Source organism: Phocoena phocoena, chromosome 14 (assembly GCF_963924675.1).
Source record: "Phocoena phocoena chromosome 14, mPhoPho1.1, whole genome shotgun sequence".
Taxonomy (NCBI): domain Eukaryota; kingdom Metazoa; phylum Chordata; class Mammalia; order Artiodactyla; family Phocoenidae; genus Phocoena; species Phocoena phocoena.
This window is the reverse complement of record NC_089232.1, coordinates 45,812,701-45,825,236: the sequence shown is the minus strand read 5'-3', so window position 1 is coordinate 45,825,236 and position 12,536 is coordinate 45,812,701. Positions and strand designations below refer to the sequence as shown.

The window sequence follows — 12,536 nt, the reverse complement described above, 5'->3', positions numbered from 1 at the left end:
ATTCCCTCCTCTATAAAATATGGATAATGGTATCTACTATGTTTTATATTAAATGAGCTAATAGTAAAAAAACTTAAAATAGGGCTTCCCTGGTGGCACAGTGGTTGAGAGTCCGCCTGCTGATGCAGGGGACACGGGTTCGTGCTCCGGTCTGGAAAGATCCCACATGACGCGGAGCGGCTGGGCCCGCGAGCCATGGCCGCTGAGCATGCGCGTCCGGAGCCTGTGCTCCGCAACGGGAGAGGCCACAACAGTGAGAGGCCCGCGTACCGCAAAAAAAAAAAAAAAAGAACTTAAAATAGTACCTACGGTGTATCAGGCAATATTTTAAGTGTTGGTTAAAGAAATAAACTAGAAACCAGAATGGAGCATGAAGGCTGAAAGTAATGGGCAAGTAATATGGAGTCGAGTTAGTATCTTCAGTAGAAAAACACAAGAAGCATGGCTGAGAAGAAAGTGGGTGCCTTGGGAATAAGCACTAAGTGAAGTGACAGAGGAAAGGAAACATACTGTCAGAACTGCCCACAGCTATCTAACGTGTTGGTTGGATTTACAGTAGCATTTTGGGGAGTGAATCCTAGAACGGTGAGGGGTAACTGCTGTTAGCTGTCAGGAGCCCAGACACAACAATAAAATTCACTAAGTAAAAAGTTAAGGGTATTTAAATAGCTTCGTTAATAGCTAGATATAGCATTCATTAGTGAGCGTTTCTATCTCAGTACTGAGTGTATGTGTGTGTGTGCACATGTAAAAGGGGATTTGTTAGGACAAGTAAACATGCACAAATAACTTTTAAAAATTAGATTTCTCAATGAATTGTCAATAATTTTTAAATCTCATTCAGTTATCTAAAAAATACAATGGATTTTTGTAAAATTTTATTGAAATGGTATAGAGGGAATTGCAACAGTGAGTGATTTGACAGATAACTGTGTATTAATCAGCTGTTGGAGACAGAAGTAAATACAATCGGGTATTCAAACCACTGTAAACTATAAACAAAAAGTAAAGTGGAGATCAGAACATGTATCTAAACTTTGCTTTACTTCTATATTCCTCAAACCACCTACCAGAAAGCAGTTTTTCCTCACAAGCCACATATCTGAAACATTTAGTATCAGAAAGGGATGATAGTCCTAAGCATAAAACCTCTGCTTAGTGAAAATTCTTGAATTCTATATTATGGCAGACATAATAAAAAGGTGAGATACTGGGATCCTGCCAAACAAAGATATGTTCTTCATTTACAGATGGAGAAGCCACCAGGCAGAAGATGGAGTCCCAGAAATGCAAACAAAATTTACAAGCAGGAACCACTAGTGTTGCCTGCAGGAATACCAAAGAGGACCTCTTTCGAAAAGCAAAATTTAAATAACAAAATATCAGAGCACTTTTCTGCTGAAATCCAAAATCTCAGTATTTGTCTAAACATTATTTTGGTAAATGGTAATTTTTGAAGCACAAAAAAGAAATCTTCTAGATGTTTTATTGAAATTTCATAAAATACATTTAATTTTTATGTTCTTTATATTCTTAGAGACTTTTATTCTATTTCCTCATTTGACTCGAATTATCAGGCCAAAAGAGTTCTCTCACCGCTACAATTACCTTCTTGGTCCATCTAGACACATAACTCTTGAAAAGGTTGGTAAAACAGTTTTTATCCTTTTGCCCTAGAAAATTTCTGACTCAACTTTCATATAATCACTCATAGGGGATGCCCTTCTGAGAAACCACTTGAGGTAAAGAGTTATTTACTCAGCTACTTCAGAAATCAGTATTTATTGAGGGAGACTAAGTTCAAGTAGACAAGTTGCTATAGGATAGGAGTATTCAATCTACTTGACTAAGGGATGCTAGAAATCTCCAAAGCAGCTACAACCATTCTGTCACAGACATTTTAAGAGCAGCGTGAGGGATGGCCTAAGTAGAAGAAATAACCCTCTCAGGAGGGTTCACTGGCACCCATTCCTTTCTACTCCCTTCCAGCCACCTCTGACCTTTTTCCAGGACTCTATCCTTACACTCAATCTCACCATTAGCAGCCCCCCCCAATTCCTTCACCCCAACCCAACCATCACAGTCAAAACACACACAATAACAACCTCCTCCCAACACAGGGATCTCAAGAAATTGGGGGAAATTAAAGGTAGTACACTCACTCAAAAAGAGTAAAGTCCACATGGTAGGATTTCTTACCAAGTACTGCAGAGGAGATTCAGTGGGTCAAATCCAGCAAGCAGCAGAGATGGCAACCATTCTTTATATTTTGTCTGTGCTTTAACTGCATGACTTATAAATTCAGATATGTGGCTCCATGATGTCAATGGGCAACATTTCTTCAAAAAGTAGCGAAACACTGAAAACCTCTCATACTTCAGGCAGTATGCCAAATGAAGTTCATTTAGCTGGGCTCCATATTTCAAAAGAATATTCACAATTCCAAAGAAGTCACAGCTCCACCACAAAAAAGAAAGAAAGGAAGGAAGGAAGGAAGGAAGGGAGGGAGGGAGGGAGGAAGGAAGGAAGGAAAGAAGAAGGGAGGGAGGAAGGAAAAAGAAGGGAAGGGAAGAGAAGAGAAGTTAGATTTTCAGATTAAAAAAATAATTCTTACAAAGTTAACAGTAGTTACAACCGGAAAATAAGAATAGCAAATAGGATAGTGGATGATTTTTACATGTCTAGTGGATTGAGACTAGGGGACCAGAGGAAAGGGAGGGTTTTACTTTTTAATTTACACCATTCTGCATGGTTTTTAGTTTCCAACTATGAACAAGTCGTGTCCTTAGAATTTAAAACATTTATCTTAAATAAGTTAAGTTTTAAAATTATCATTGACAAGTAGAAAACTCTTTTCAAATTGTGATTTTTTTGCACAATTAAGTATCCATAATACAAAATACTTGCTAAACAAAGTTAATAAAACAATGTGACTGGTCCCTAAAGACAGATGATTCAGTCTAGGAATCTCCAAGATACCACTTCCTTCAACAATATCTTAGTCAATTTCCCTCTTACTTTTAAATTTCTAATGGTAAAAAGCAATCATAGAAAAGCTTTTTTTTAATGAACAAAAATTTAACTTACAGCTTTAGATTTTTAAATTAATCTTCTTTATAAAGTGTTTTACAGAATAAATGTGTTATCATTTTATACCTATTGAATTGGTTACTTTAAAAAAGAAAACATTATCATCCAATACTGCTAAGTTGTGGTTAAAATGATTGAAAATAAGTGTAACCCTTTTATGAGAGAGCTAACTGGCAAAATGCATCAAAAGAGGGCTTCCCTGGTGGCGCAGTGGTTGAGAGTCCACCTGCTGATACAGGGGACACGCGTTTGTGCCCCGGTCCGGGAAGATCCCACATGCTGCGGAGCGGCTGGGCCTGTGAGCCATGGCCCAGCGTCTGGAGCCTGTGCTCCGCAACGGGAGAGGCCACAACAATGAGAGGCCCGCGTACCGCAAAAAAAAAAAAAAATTTTAAACTAAGTGTGACCTACAGAAATAAACGCTACATACCAAATACATTAAAAATGCAGGAAAAAAAAAAAAATAAAAAAAAAATGCAGGAATACCTAGAAAACTAAAGTTTTATTTTAGGTTCATAACAAGTCTTGTAAATATAAATTTCAAATGATAAATAGCCTGACACACGGTCAATATCATACTTGACAAAGATATTTTTAACTCTTTTTTATCTTTTTGCCTCCCAGCTTTATTGAGGTATAACTGACAAATAACATTGTAAGATAGTTAAAGTATATAATGTGGTGGTTTGACATACATATACATTGTGAAAACATTCATCACCTCAAATATTTACCTCTTTTTTTAAGAGCATTTAAGTTGTACTCTTAGCAAATTTCAATTATATAATACAGTCACCACATTATAACTACAGTCACCACATTATACATTAAATCTTCAGCCCTTATTCATTGTGCAACTTAAAGTTTGTTTTAATTCTTAAATTGTTTTGAAGACCAAGGGTATCAGAGAGTTCCTGCATTTACTTTAATATATTGAAAGTATGCTCTAAAATTGCTACACCAAAAATATAATCCAGAGCCAAAGAGAGAAGGAAAAAAAATCTGACATTATCACCTAATTTTTATTATAGTTTGACTGAACAAGGTGCATCACAGAAGGCTTTTGTTTTTGTCTGTTTTTTGTTTTTAAGTTAAAAATTTAGCTCTAAGACATATTGCTTCACAAAAGAAAGTCATTTGGAAATACATCTCCATATAGCAAAAAAGAATAAAAATACAGCAAATATACATACTCCTTTTGGAAAGCCATACACATGGGAGAACTGAATCCGAAGACGAGGCACATCTGGGCATCTGGGCGGTAGCCAGACTGGAGCAACATTTCTAGGCACTCTTCATGCCCTCCAAACACTGCTGAGTACACAGGACTCACTTTGTTTGGCCCAGTGTCACAGACCCGGTTAGTAAGTGGTATTAACAAGTCCAAGATTCTGCAAATACACAAATTCAGGGGTATATAATGCTTTTATATGTACATAAGTGCAGACATTTCTACAGCACATATTTTGAGTCACCCACTGATTGATTTTAAAAAGTCTTTCTGTCTTCAGTGTACTTTCTATCTACAGTAAATTATTACAAGCTACATACTCTGAAATGTTACACTCATTATTGATGCTTAGTAGAAAGATCCTTAAATGTATCTGAAGCAGAGCTAAGTAACATTCCCATAAAAGTAAACAGATAACACACAGTCCTTTATTTTTCACGAATTATTTACCTTCCCACCAACAACCACCTTCCTCCCCAAAATTCAAATTTTATATTAGATATTTTAGGATCTAATAAATTTTTTAAAACTTCATTATACTAAATATAAACTTGTTATCAAGAAAACAAGTTATTTTCCTTCATAGAGTAGCAACCAAAGTTTTATTTTTCTAATCAGTAAGAATTTTTTAAGACGGTGAGTGACATGAAATGAATAGTATTGTCATCAGGAAGAAGTCAGAAATTCTGCTAAAATATTGTATTCTCAGAAAAGAAGATGAGCTCTTTAAATATTAAGGCATATTTATTTAAAAATTAAGAATAAATTAAGAATTGATAACATTCTTTCTCTTTGCTACTTTTCCTTAGGTAAGGTAGGACTAAGATAATATTTAAGGAGAACTTATATTTCACCATGAAGGAAATCATCAGTGACCAACAGAATTCTCAAAATTGAGAACAAATGAGGACAAATTCTCAAGAGGGTTTTGGTATCAATTTAAAGCTCAGAGTATAATTGTACCTAAGATTTATGATTAAATAAACAATCAACAGTTAAGAAAAACATCAAATTTTTAAACCTAAGTACTTTGTTAAAATAAAGAATCTGTTTAGTGTCTCTTATATGTAATAAATGTGCTAAATTTTTTTAAATGAGTTGGAAAAATTATACTCTTCAACAGGGCACAAACATGATTACAAATATCTTTAAGGAAATAGTAAAATACCATGCCACCTAGTGGCATAATAACCCAATTACAGCATCTGTTTTCCTACTATGTATACATACTAAAGACAAGACCATTTCACTATTACTTTTTAAATTAAATAATACTAACAAGAGCTATAAAATTATTATTGTAGTAGTATAACTCTAAAAACTTTAAATATATATTTAAAAAACTGTACCAATCTGTGTTAAGACAGGCTGCCATATTCTCACAGGTATAAAACCAGGTTTAATAATTTCTGAGATTCCTGGAACCCCCAATTTCAGGGAGTTCCAACTTTCGTTAAGTCTCTCTCTCTTCAGACAATATCAAAAATTTCATTGGAATTTCTGGCTAAGGAAGAAGAGTAATAGAAGCAGGGGAAAGTACCAAGTTGAATTTGAAATAAGACAAAGAGAAGTCCAGTCAAAGGGTTCAAGATGTGGAGGACTACCCAGTCCACACAAAAGAGATCACAAACTCAAAACATTCCTGGGGCCAAGGAGGTAACAAAAATAAGTTGAATAAAGCCATCAGATCAATACCTAAAGATGCCTGGGACAAAACTGGAAAGGAGTGGGAGAGTACAGCCACAGCTTAAGAAGTCAGAGAGAAGACTTACCCTGAGAAAGCCCCTGGGGCCACTCTGCCTCACACTAGGAAAGAGCAAGACTACGAGTTGCTGGGATTGCAAGGGGGACAAATGTGGGGGGTGGATCTAGTCACCCAGCAGATCAGTAGGGAAGGGAATACCAAGGGTTATGCCTGGAGGTAAAGGGTCTGGCCCAGAAGATCTATTTCTATTACCTTTGAATTATGAGACCATTTTTATTTTCCATTTTTAACACTTACTTTGTATGGCCCATTTGTGCGGCTGCATGAATAGGTAACTGCCAATTGTCCTCATTACAGTAAAGATCAGGATCTGCCCCACTGGAAAGCAAAAGCTCCACACATTCTGTGTGGCCCTCTTGAGCAGCAATGAACAAGGGAGTAGCTTTGTCCAAGGCTTGACAATTGACATTTGCACCTAAAATAAACATTTAACATATAACCCTCCTTAATGCAAAAAATAATAATAATAATTAACAAAAATTTCAAAGCAGTTGCCTTAAAAGGGTTTCACAGTACAATAGCTTTTCTTCCTTAGTGGATACTGTTGTTAAAACATATTAATTTTCATAACTTATTGGTAATCATTTACATTGTTTTTACTTTTATGTCAGCACGAAAACAAGTGATTAATATTTTAGAATTCATTTTTAAGCTAAAATAAGAAACTTATTCAATGAAGGGTTCATTTCATTCCAACAAGCACTCTGAGGGTCCAGTAAGCAATCATTTAAAAAAGGAAAAATGCGGGCTTCCCTGGTGGTGCAGTGGTTGAGAGTCCGCCTGCCGATGCAGGGGACGCGGGTTTGTGCCCCGGTCTGGGAAGATGCCACATGCCGCGGAGCGGCTGGGCCCATGAGCCATGGCCACTGATCCTGCACGTCCGGAGCCTGTGCTCCGCAACGGGAGAGGCCACAGCAGTGAGAGGCCCGCGTACCACAAAAGAAAAAAAAAAAAAAAAAAAAGGAAAAATGCAAACCATCAAATATGGATAACATTTCTGATCATTACTGAAAGGATAAGAAAAAAATCTAAATTATGAGACTTTACAGATGCCACTAATTGATTCCGGCTAAGATTTGTGAAAAAAAAAAATTCCAGTAGATATGATAAACATGGGGGCTATGCCTTTAAACTAATGTTGACTATACTCTTCATTATATCACTTTTCTTCATGACCAGTGCATGATAAACAGAGCTCACATTAAAAGGAAAAAGGTTTATTTAAATGGGTTTGTAAGCTGATCTTTTTAAGCATAAATCTAATCAATTATTTAGACCCAAGTGTACAAAGATGTGAAAAAGTTTAGTGACCTCAATTTTTGTTAAGGTTTCAAAAATAGCAGACTTCCTCAAACTTTTCTCATTGACAAATAATGTGTTAAGTATGCTAAGTATGGTGTTAATACATGACCATGAGAATTTTTAAATTTCTGGAATACAGCTCAGTGAAAAATCATCATCATCAAGGGGGAAAAGACTACTTTTTTATTTAAACGGATGTTCCATAAATATACCTTGAATAAACCAAAGCCCTGAAATTGGTAAAAACAATGTAAAACACAAATGGTAACTTAGAGTTTATGGAACTGTCAGAAATTCCAACTGGATATTCAACATGTCTAGATACACAGAATATTCCTGACTTGTACAAGGTGGCTTCACCTACTGTCAGCCTCAGAAAGAAATGAACACTATAACTGAGAAAATACTAAGTCAAAAAAGAAACCTACTTAACTTTCTCTTTTAAGCAATGTTTTGTTTTGATTGACAATTTCAATGTATAAGGAAGAATAAGGAACTAGACCTTGTAAGATTACAGGTAGAAAAGTTGGGAAAATGAGAGATAATTCACTGAATGGAAAGTCACTTTAAAGAGTTAGAAACATGTATAGTTACATTATAAACATACCTACATAGCTTTTCAACTTGCCATTCATAACTATTCAGAGAGGGGAAGAAAAAAAGAACAAAGGAAAACAAAACAGGTGCTTAGTGTTCCAGGAGACAGGCTCAGCATGAGGAGTCATTAGCTGCAGTTTAACCTATTTCATTCTAAATATTAGCTACACACTAATAACTGGAACCTACGGACTGGAAGTCGCAGAATATATCACGACAGTCCTTGGGAAGGTACAACATAGAAGAAGGAAGATGAGAAATCACAAGTCCTGGATCCAAGTCCTGATTCTGCCAGGGAATACTTTCTAGATCTTTGGCAAGGCACTTAAATGCTCAGAGCCTGGGATTCTTTATTTTTTTAATTAATTAATTAATTTATTTATTTGGCTGTGTTAGGTCTTAGTTGCAGCATGCATGTTCTTCTCTAGTTGTGGCATGTGGGCTCCAGAGCACACAGGCTCAGTAGTTGCAGCATGCAGCCTCTCTAGTTGTGGTGCACGGGCTCTAGAGTGCACGGGCTCAGCAGTTGTGGCACACGGGCCCAGATGTCCTGTGGCATGTGGGATCCTAGCTCCTCGACCAGGGATCGAACCCATGTCCCCTGCATTAGAAGGCAGATTCCTAACCACTGGACCACCAGGGGAGTCCCCAAGCCTGGGATTCTTAATACAAAAAAAAAAAAAAGCTTGCACAAATGATTTGGGGGATTCTCTCAACTTTAAACTTTGTTTTGGTAATTTATTAAAAGTTTAGGTATTACAGAAGATATGTGAAAAGTCTAAGTATTAAAAAAAATTGCGTGGTGGCAAATCTGGTGTATTTTCCATCCGCTCCTGACTATCCATGCTTCGTCAGGTTAGCAGTGTGAGTGCACACGCAGTGCCTGGAAGAACTGAAAAGCTCTTACATAACAAAAGTTTCTGGTCACAGAAATGTCACACAGAGTAAGAATGCCACCTCAACACCATCCTCTCTGACAATGCTGAATGTGTAATCGTTGTCACTGAGAATCCTTTAACAGGCTTCTGTTGCTATTTATTAACATAATAAAGTATAAACATGCTTTGAAATAAATCCATTTAAATATCACACAATTGATCAAAACATACAACTCAAAGGGTTAATACACAAAATATCTAAAAAATTAATTAAGCCTATACTAGTCTTTTTTTTTCTTGTACCCTAGAAAGTTGGAATTGCTCAGGTCCCTATAATAAAAGACAGCACCATCATTTAACTTGCCAATAAACCTGCTTTAATGATAGGTCATTATGGTCCTACTCAGATAAATTAATAGTTGCACAATGTATTATGTTAGTAATAGAGACTTAGTAACCAGGCTTATAAATGAGCTTGTATGTACTCTTATTTACCACTAACATAAAAGACCATAAATTCCAGAACCTGATTTATATCTGGTCAAGAATTACTCTTCCTAAGAAGATACAAAGTTAAAACTCATGATCTTAACAGTGTAAAGGCTAATGGATTAGTCTTACCCAATGAATTAGTCTTACCCGATGATATAAGTATGCTCAAGCTTTCTAGCTTGCCATATTGAGCAGCCACAAATAAAGGTGTGATTCCAAAGTCATCCTGGCATTCCTTGTTTGCTCCTTTTTTAAGAAGCAATTTTATGATCTCAGCATTTTCCTAAGGCACAGATTCATATTTTAAATAAGAGAAAACAAAGAAAATAGAAGATATCTTTTTTATTGTTGTGTGTGTGTATATTTTTTATCCTCACTAAAGGAAAAAAGTGTATTGGTGGATGGGAAGAAAGTGTTAAACAATCAGATTATTCTGTACCTTTAGCTAGAACATTAAACATAAACAGATAGAACACTGGGAATCTCTAGGAATTATAATCCTCATAAAATCCTGCAAAATTAGTTTGCAAGTACAAGCACTAAGATGTCATCACAGTTTCTAAACACAGTGCTATAAATAAAATAAGCCAGTGCTATCAATTTATATCCCAAATATTCTGATGGTCTCTTAACTATGCTATCAACATTTGAAAAACTTAGATAATCCCTGCAGCCCAAAGCTACTAGAACTACTAGAGCAGTTGGCTTATTCAGAATGACCGTTAGCATTTAGACTGCCTTTTCTGTACTGCACTAACCATCATAAATCACAGGCAAGTGGGAAGCAAAAACTGTATTGAACTGTCATTTTAAAAGGGTAAAACACACAATTTACATGGAAATGAAATAATAAATTCAGAGTTTACCTGAAAAGTAGCCTGGTGCAAGGTGTTCCATCCACACATAGAATGGGATCCATTAACATTTGCTCCATATCGAAGTAGCAGCCTTAACACATCTATCTGTCCATTTTCAACAGCTGCAATACAACAGTCAAAAAAATTGTCAGTAAAAAGCCATGTTTGTAGGACTGGGCACTTCGGTGATGTTACCATCACTTATTCAGCTTTGAACTCACAATACTGTCATCATTCCTATCAACAAATCAGAACATATATGTACTCCTTATGCAATTCCAAAACATTTATCACAATTGTCTTAGCCCAAACCCATTAATATATACATCCTTTTGGTACACATATAAAATTATTTTCAATTGTATCTTAAAAGATACAGAGGAAATGGAAGCAGGAGGCAAACATATTTTCTTTGATAATGGAGATAATATGTGTTTCTATTTTGTTAAAAATGCAGTTGGGAGGGGGATGGGATGAATGGGTCAGAAGAAACAGCAGCAGTCTGGAGAAACAGTCTCAAAAGAATTGAAAGGTTGGCTATTACCATCTGATCACAAATGACAATAGTAAATGACAAGCAAACTGAAAGCACAATACTGCAAGTCTGCATCTTAGATATTTTTACCATAATAAACAACTATCATTGTTAAAATGATGTTCTTATATCAACCAATGAAAATTTAGTAGAATCTGTTTCACATCCAATTCATACATCATTATCAGTGACTGCTGGCAAAAATCACTCCATAGCCAAAAGCCTGAGTTGAAGATTATCAGGTTGTCAGTGGTGATATATGAAACAGAGTTTAGATAAGTTTGTTTCCATGAATTAGGGAGACCTTCTAAAAATGAAAGTCGAAAAAATTTGTTTTGATTATTAAATACGCTATAGAAGTCAGACAGAGAGAAAAATTTTAATATCATAAATACATTAAGATATCTGATGTCTGCATCTCTAGTGAAAAAAATTTCTCAATGGCAAAATGGCATTTTTACAGCTCTTGCTAATTATTTCAAAATAAGGCAAATGGTTAAGTAATGGTTAATCGTTAAGAAATAGTGGTTTAGGGACTTCCCTGGTGGCACAGTGGTTAAGAATCCACCTGCAAATAAAGGGGACACAGGTCCAAGCCCTGGTCCGGGAAGATCCCACATGCTGCGGAGCAACTAAGCCCATGCGCCGCAACTACTGAGCCTGCGCTCTAGAGCCACAACTACTGAGCCCGTGTGCCACAACTACTGAAGCCCGCGCACCTATAGCCTGTGCTCCTCAATAGGAGAAGCCACTGCAATGAGAAGCCCACACACCACAACGAACAGTAGCCCCCGCTCACCACAACTAGAGAAAGCCTGAGCACAGCAACAAAGACCCAACACAGCCAAAAATAAAATATTAAATAAATAAATAAACCTTTAAAAAAAAAAAGAAATAGTGGTTTAGAAAAGTGTATTTACAGCTTACATCCTACTACCAAGGCCTCTCCTTTGGAAGAGTTGGGTTAACTTCTTTGTCCTTATATAATAAGTTACCAAATTGGAGACGGAGTGGGAACCATACTGTGACCAAGTATATTATACTTCAACGAAAGTTATTTTAAAAAAAACCCAGACTCGAACTTACTATTTGTTTGCCTCCTTATCATTAGTAAAGTACGCTTGAGGAGAGAAACTGTGTTCCGTTCGCCTTACGTGCCCAGTGCCAATCGCAAACAGAAGACAGGCAATAAATAAGCACTGACTCAGGGAATGAAAAATAAATGTCTAAAATAAAATACGATTTTCTTTTTAAGAATTCATTCCTCTCCAAACAGAACAGCCTTCAGAACTATACTTCTGGATATGACAAAATAACTGGTACTAAACTAGCCATCATAAGAGTGGGAAATATACATAAAGCAACTTTTTCTAGCATTAAACCATGGGTAAAAGACTGATTCCTAAGGAAAGGGAAACACATGAGGTGAGCCCCATGATCACCCCAGCTTTCTGCCTGGGGACATTTCTGGATTATGGTGCAATGAGCTGAAGTCCAAGCACAGTAAGGATAAGGTTGAAGAAAGAATACTCCAAGCAGAGGAAATGGTCCAAGCAGAGTGAAGCAGTCCGCTGAGCTAAGGAGGAAAATATTAGAGTTTAAGCAGTTGAAATCGGTGGGGCAAACCCCAAGAGAAAAGAGAACTGTGTGGAGGGGAGGCCCCACTGTGGAAGTTCTCCAAGAATCCTTGCCTGAGCTCTGGGCTACACATGTACAAGGCAAGAGGAACTGCTAAAGGGTTAAGAATGGAACAGAGGTAAGTAGAAGACAGTGCTGAGGGGCAATGGAA

At 36.6% G+C, this 12,536-nt stretch overlaps 1 protein-coding gene across 2 annotated transcripts in view; it reads right to left on the bottom strand.

Annotated features, from left to right (window-relative positions):
* ASB3 (ankyrin repeat and SOCS box containing 3) overlaps positions 1-12,536 on the bottom strand; it is a 137,486-nt gene that overhangs the window by 14,817 nt on the left and 110,133 nt on the right. For both annotated transcript variants that reach the window (XM_065891708.1, XM_065891709.1), the window contains exons 4-8: positions 10,222-10,334; positions 9,503-9,638; positions 6,324-6,501; positions 4,284-4,481; positions 2,200-2,457 (exon numbers count right to left, since the gene is read on the bottom strand). In XM_065891708.1, coding sequence (XP_065747780.1) covers positions 2,200-2,457; positions 4,284-4,481; positions 6,324-6,501; positions 9,503-9,638; positions 10,222-10,334 — 883 coding nt within the window. The remainder of the gene's footprint in view (positions 1-2,199; positions 2,458-4,283; positions 4,482-6,323; positions 6,502-9,502; positions 9,639-10,221; positions 10,335-12,536) is intronic.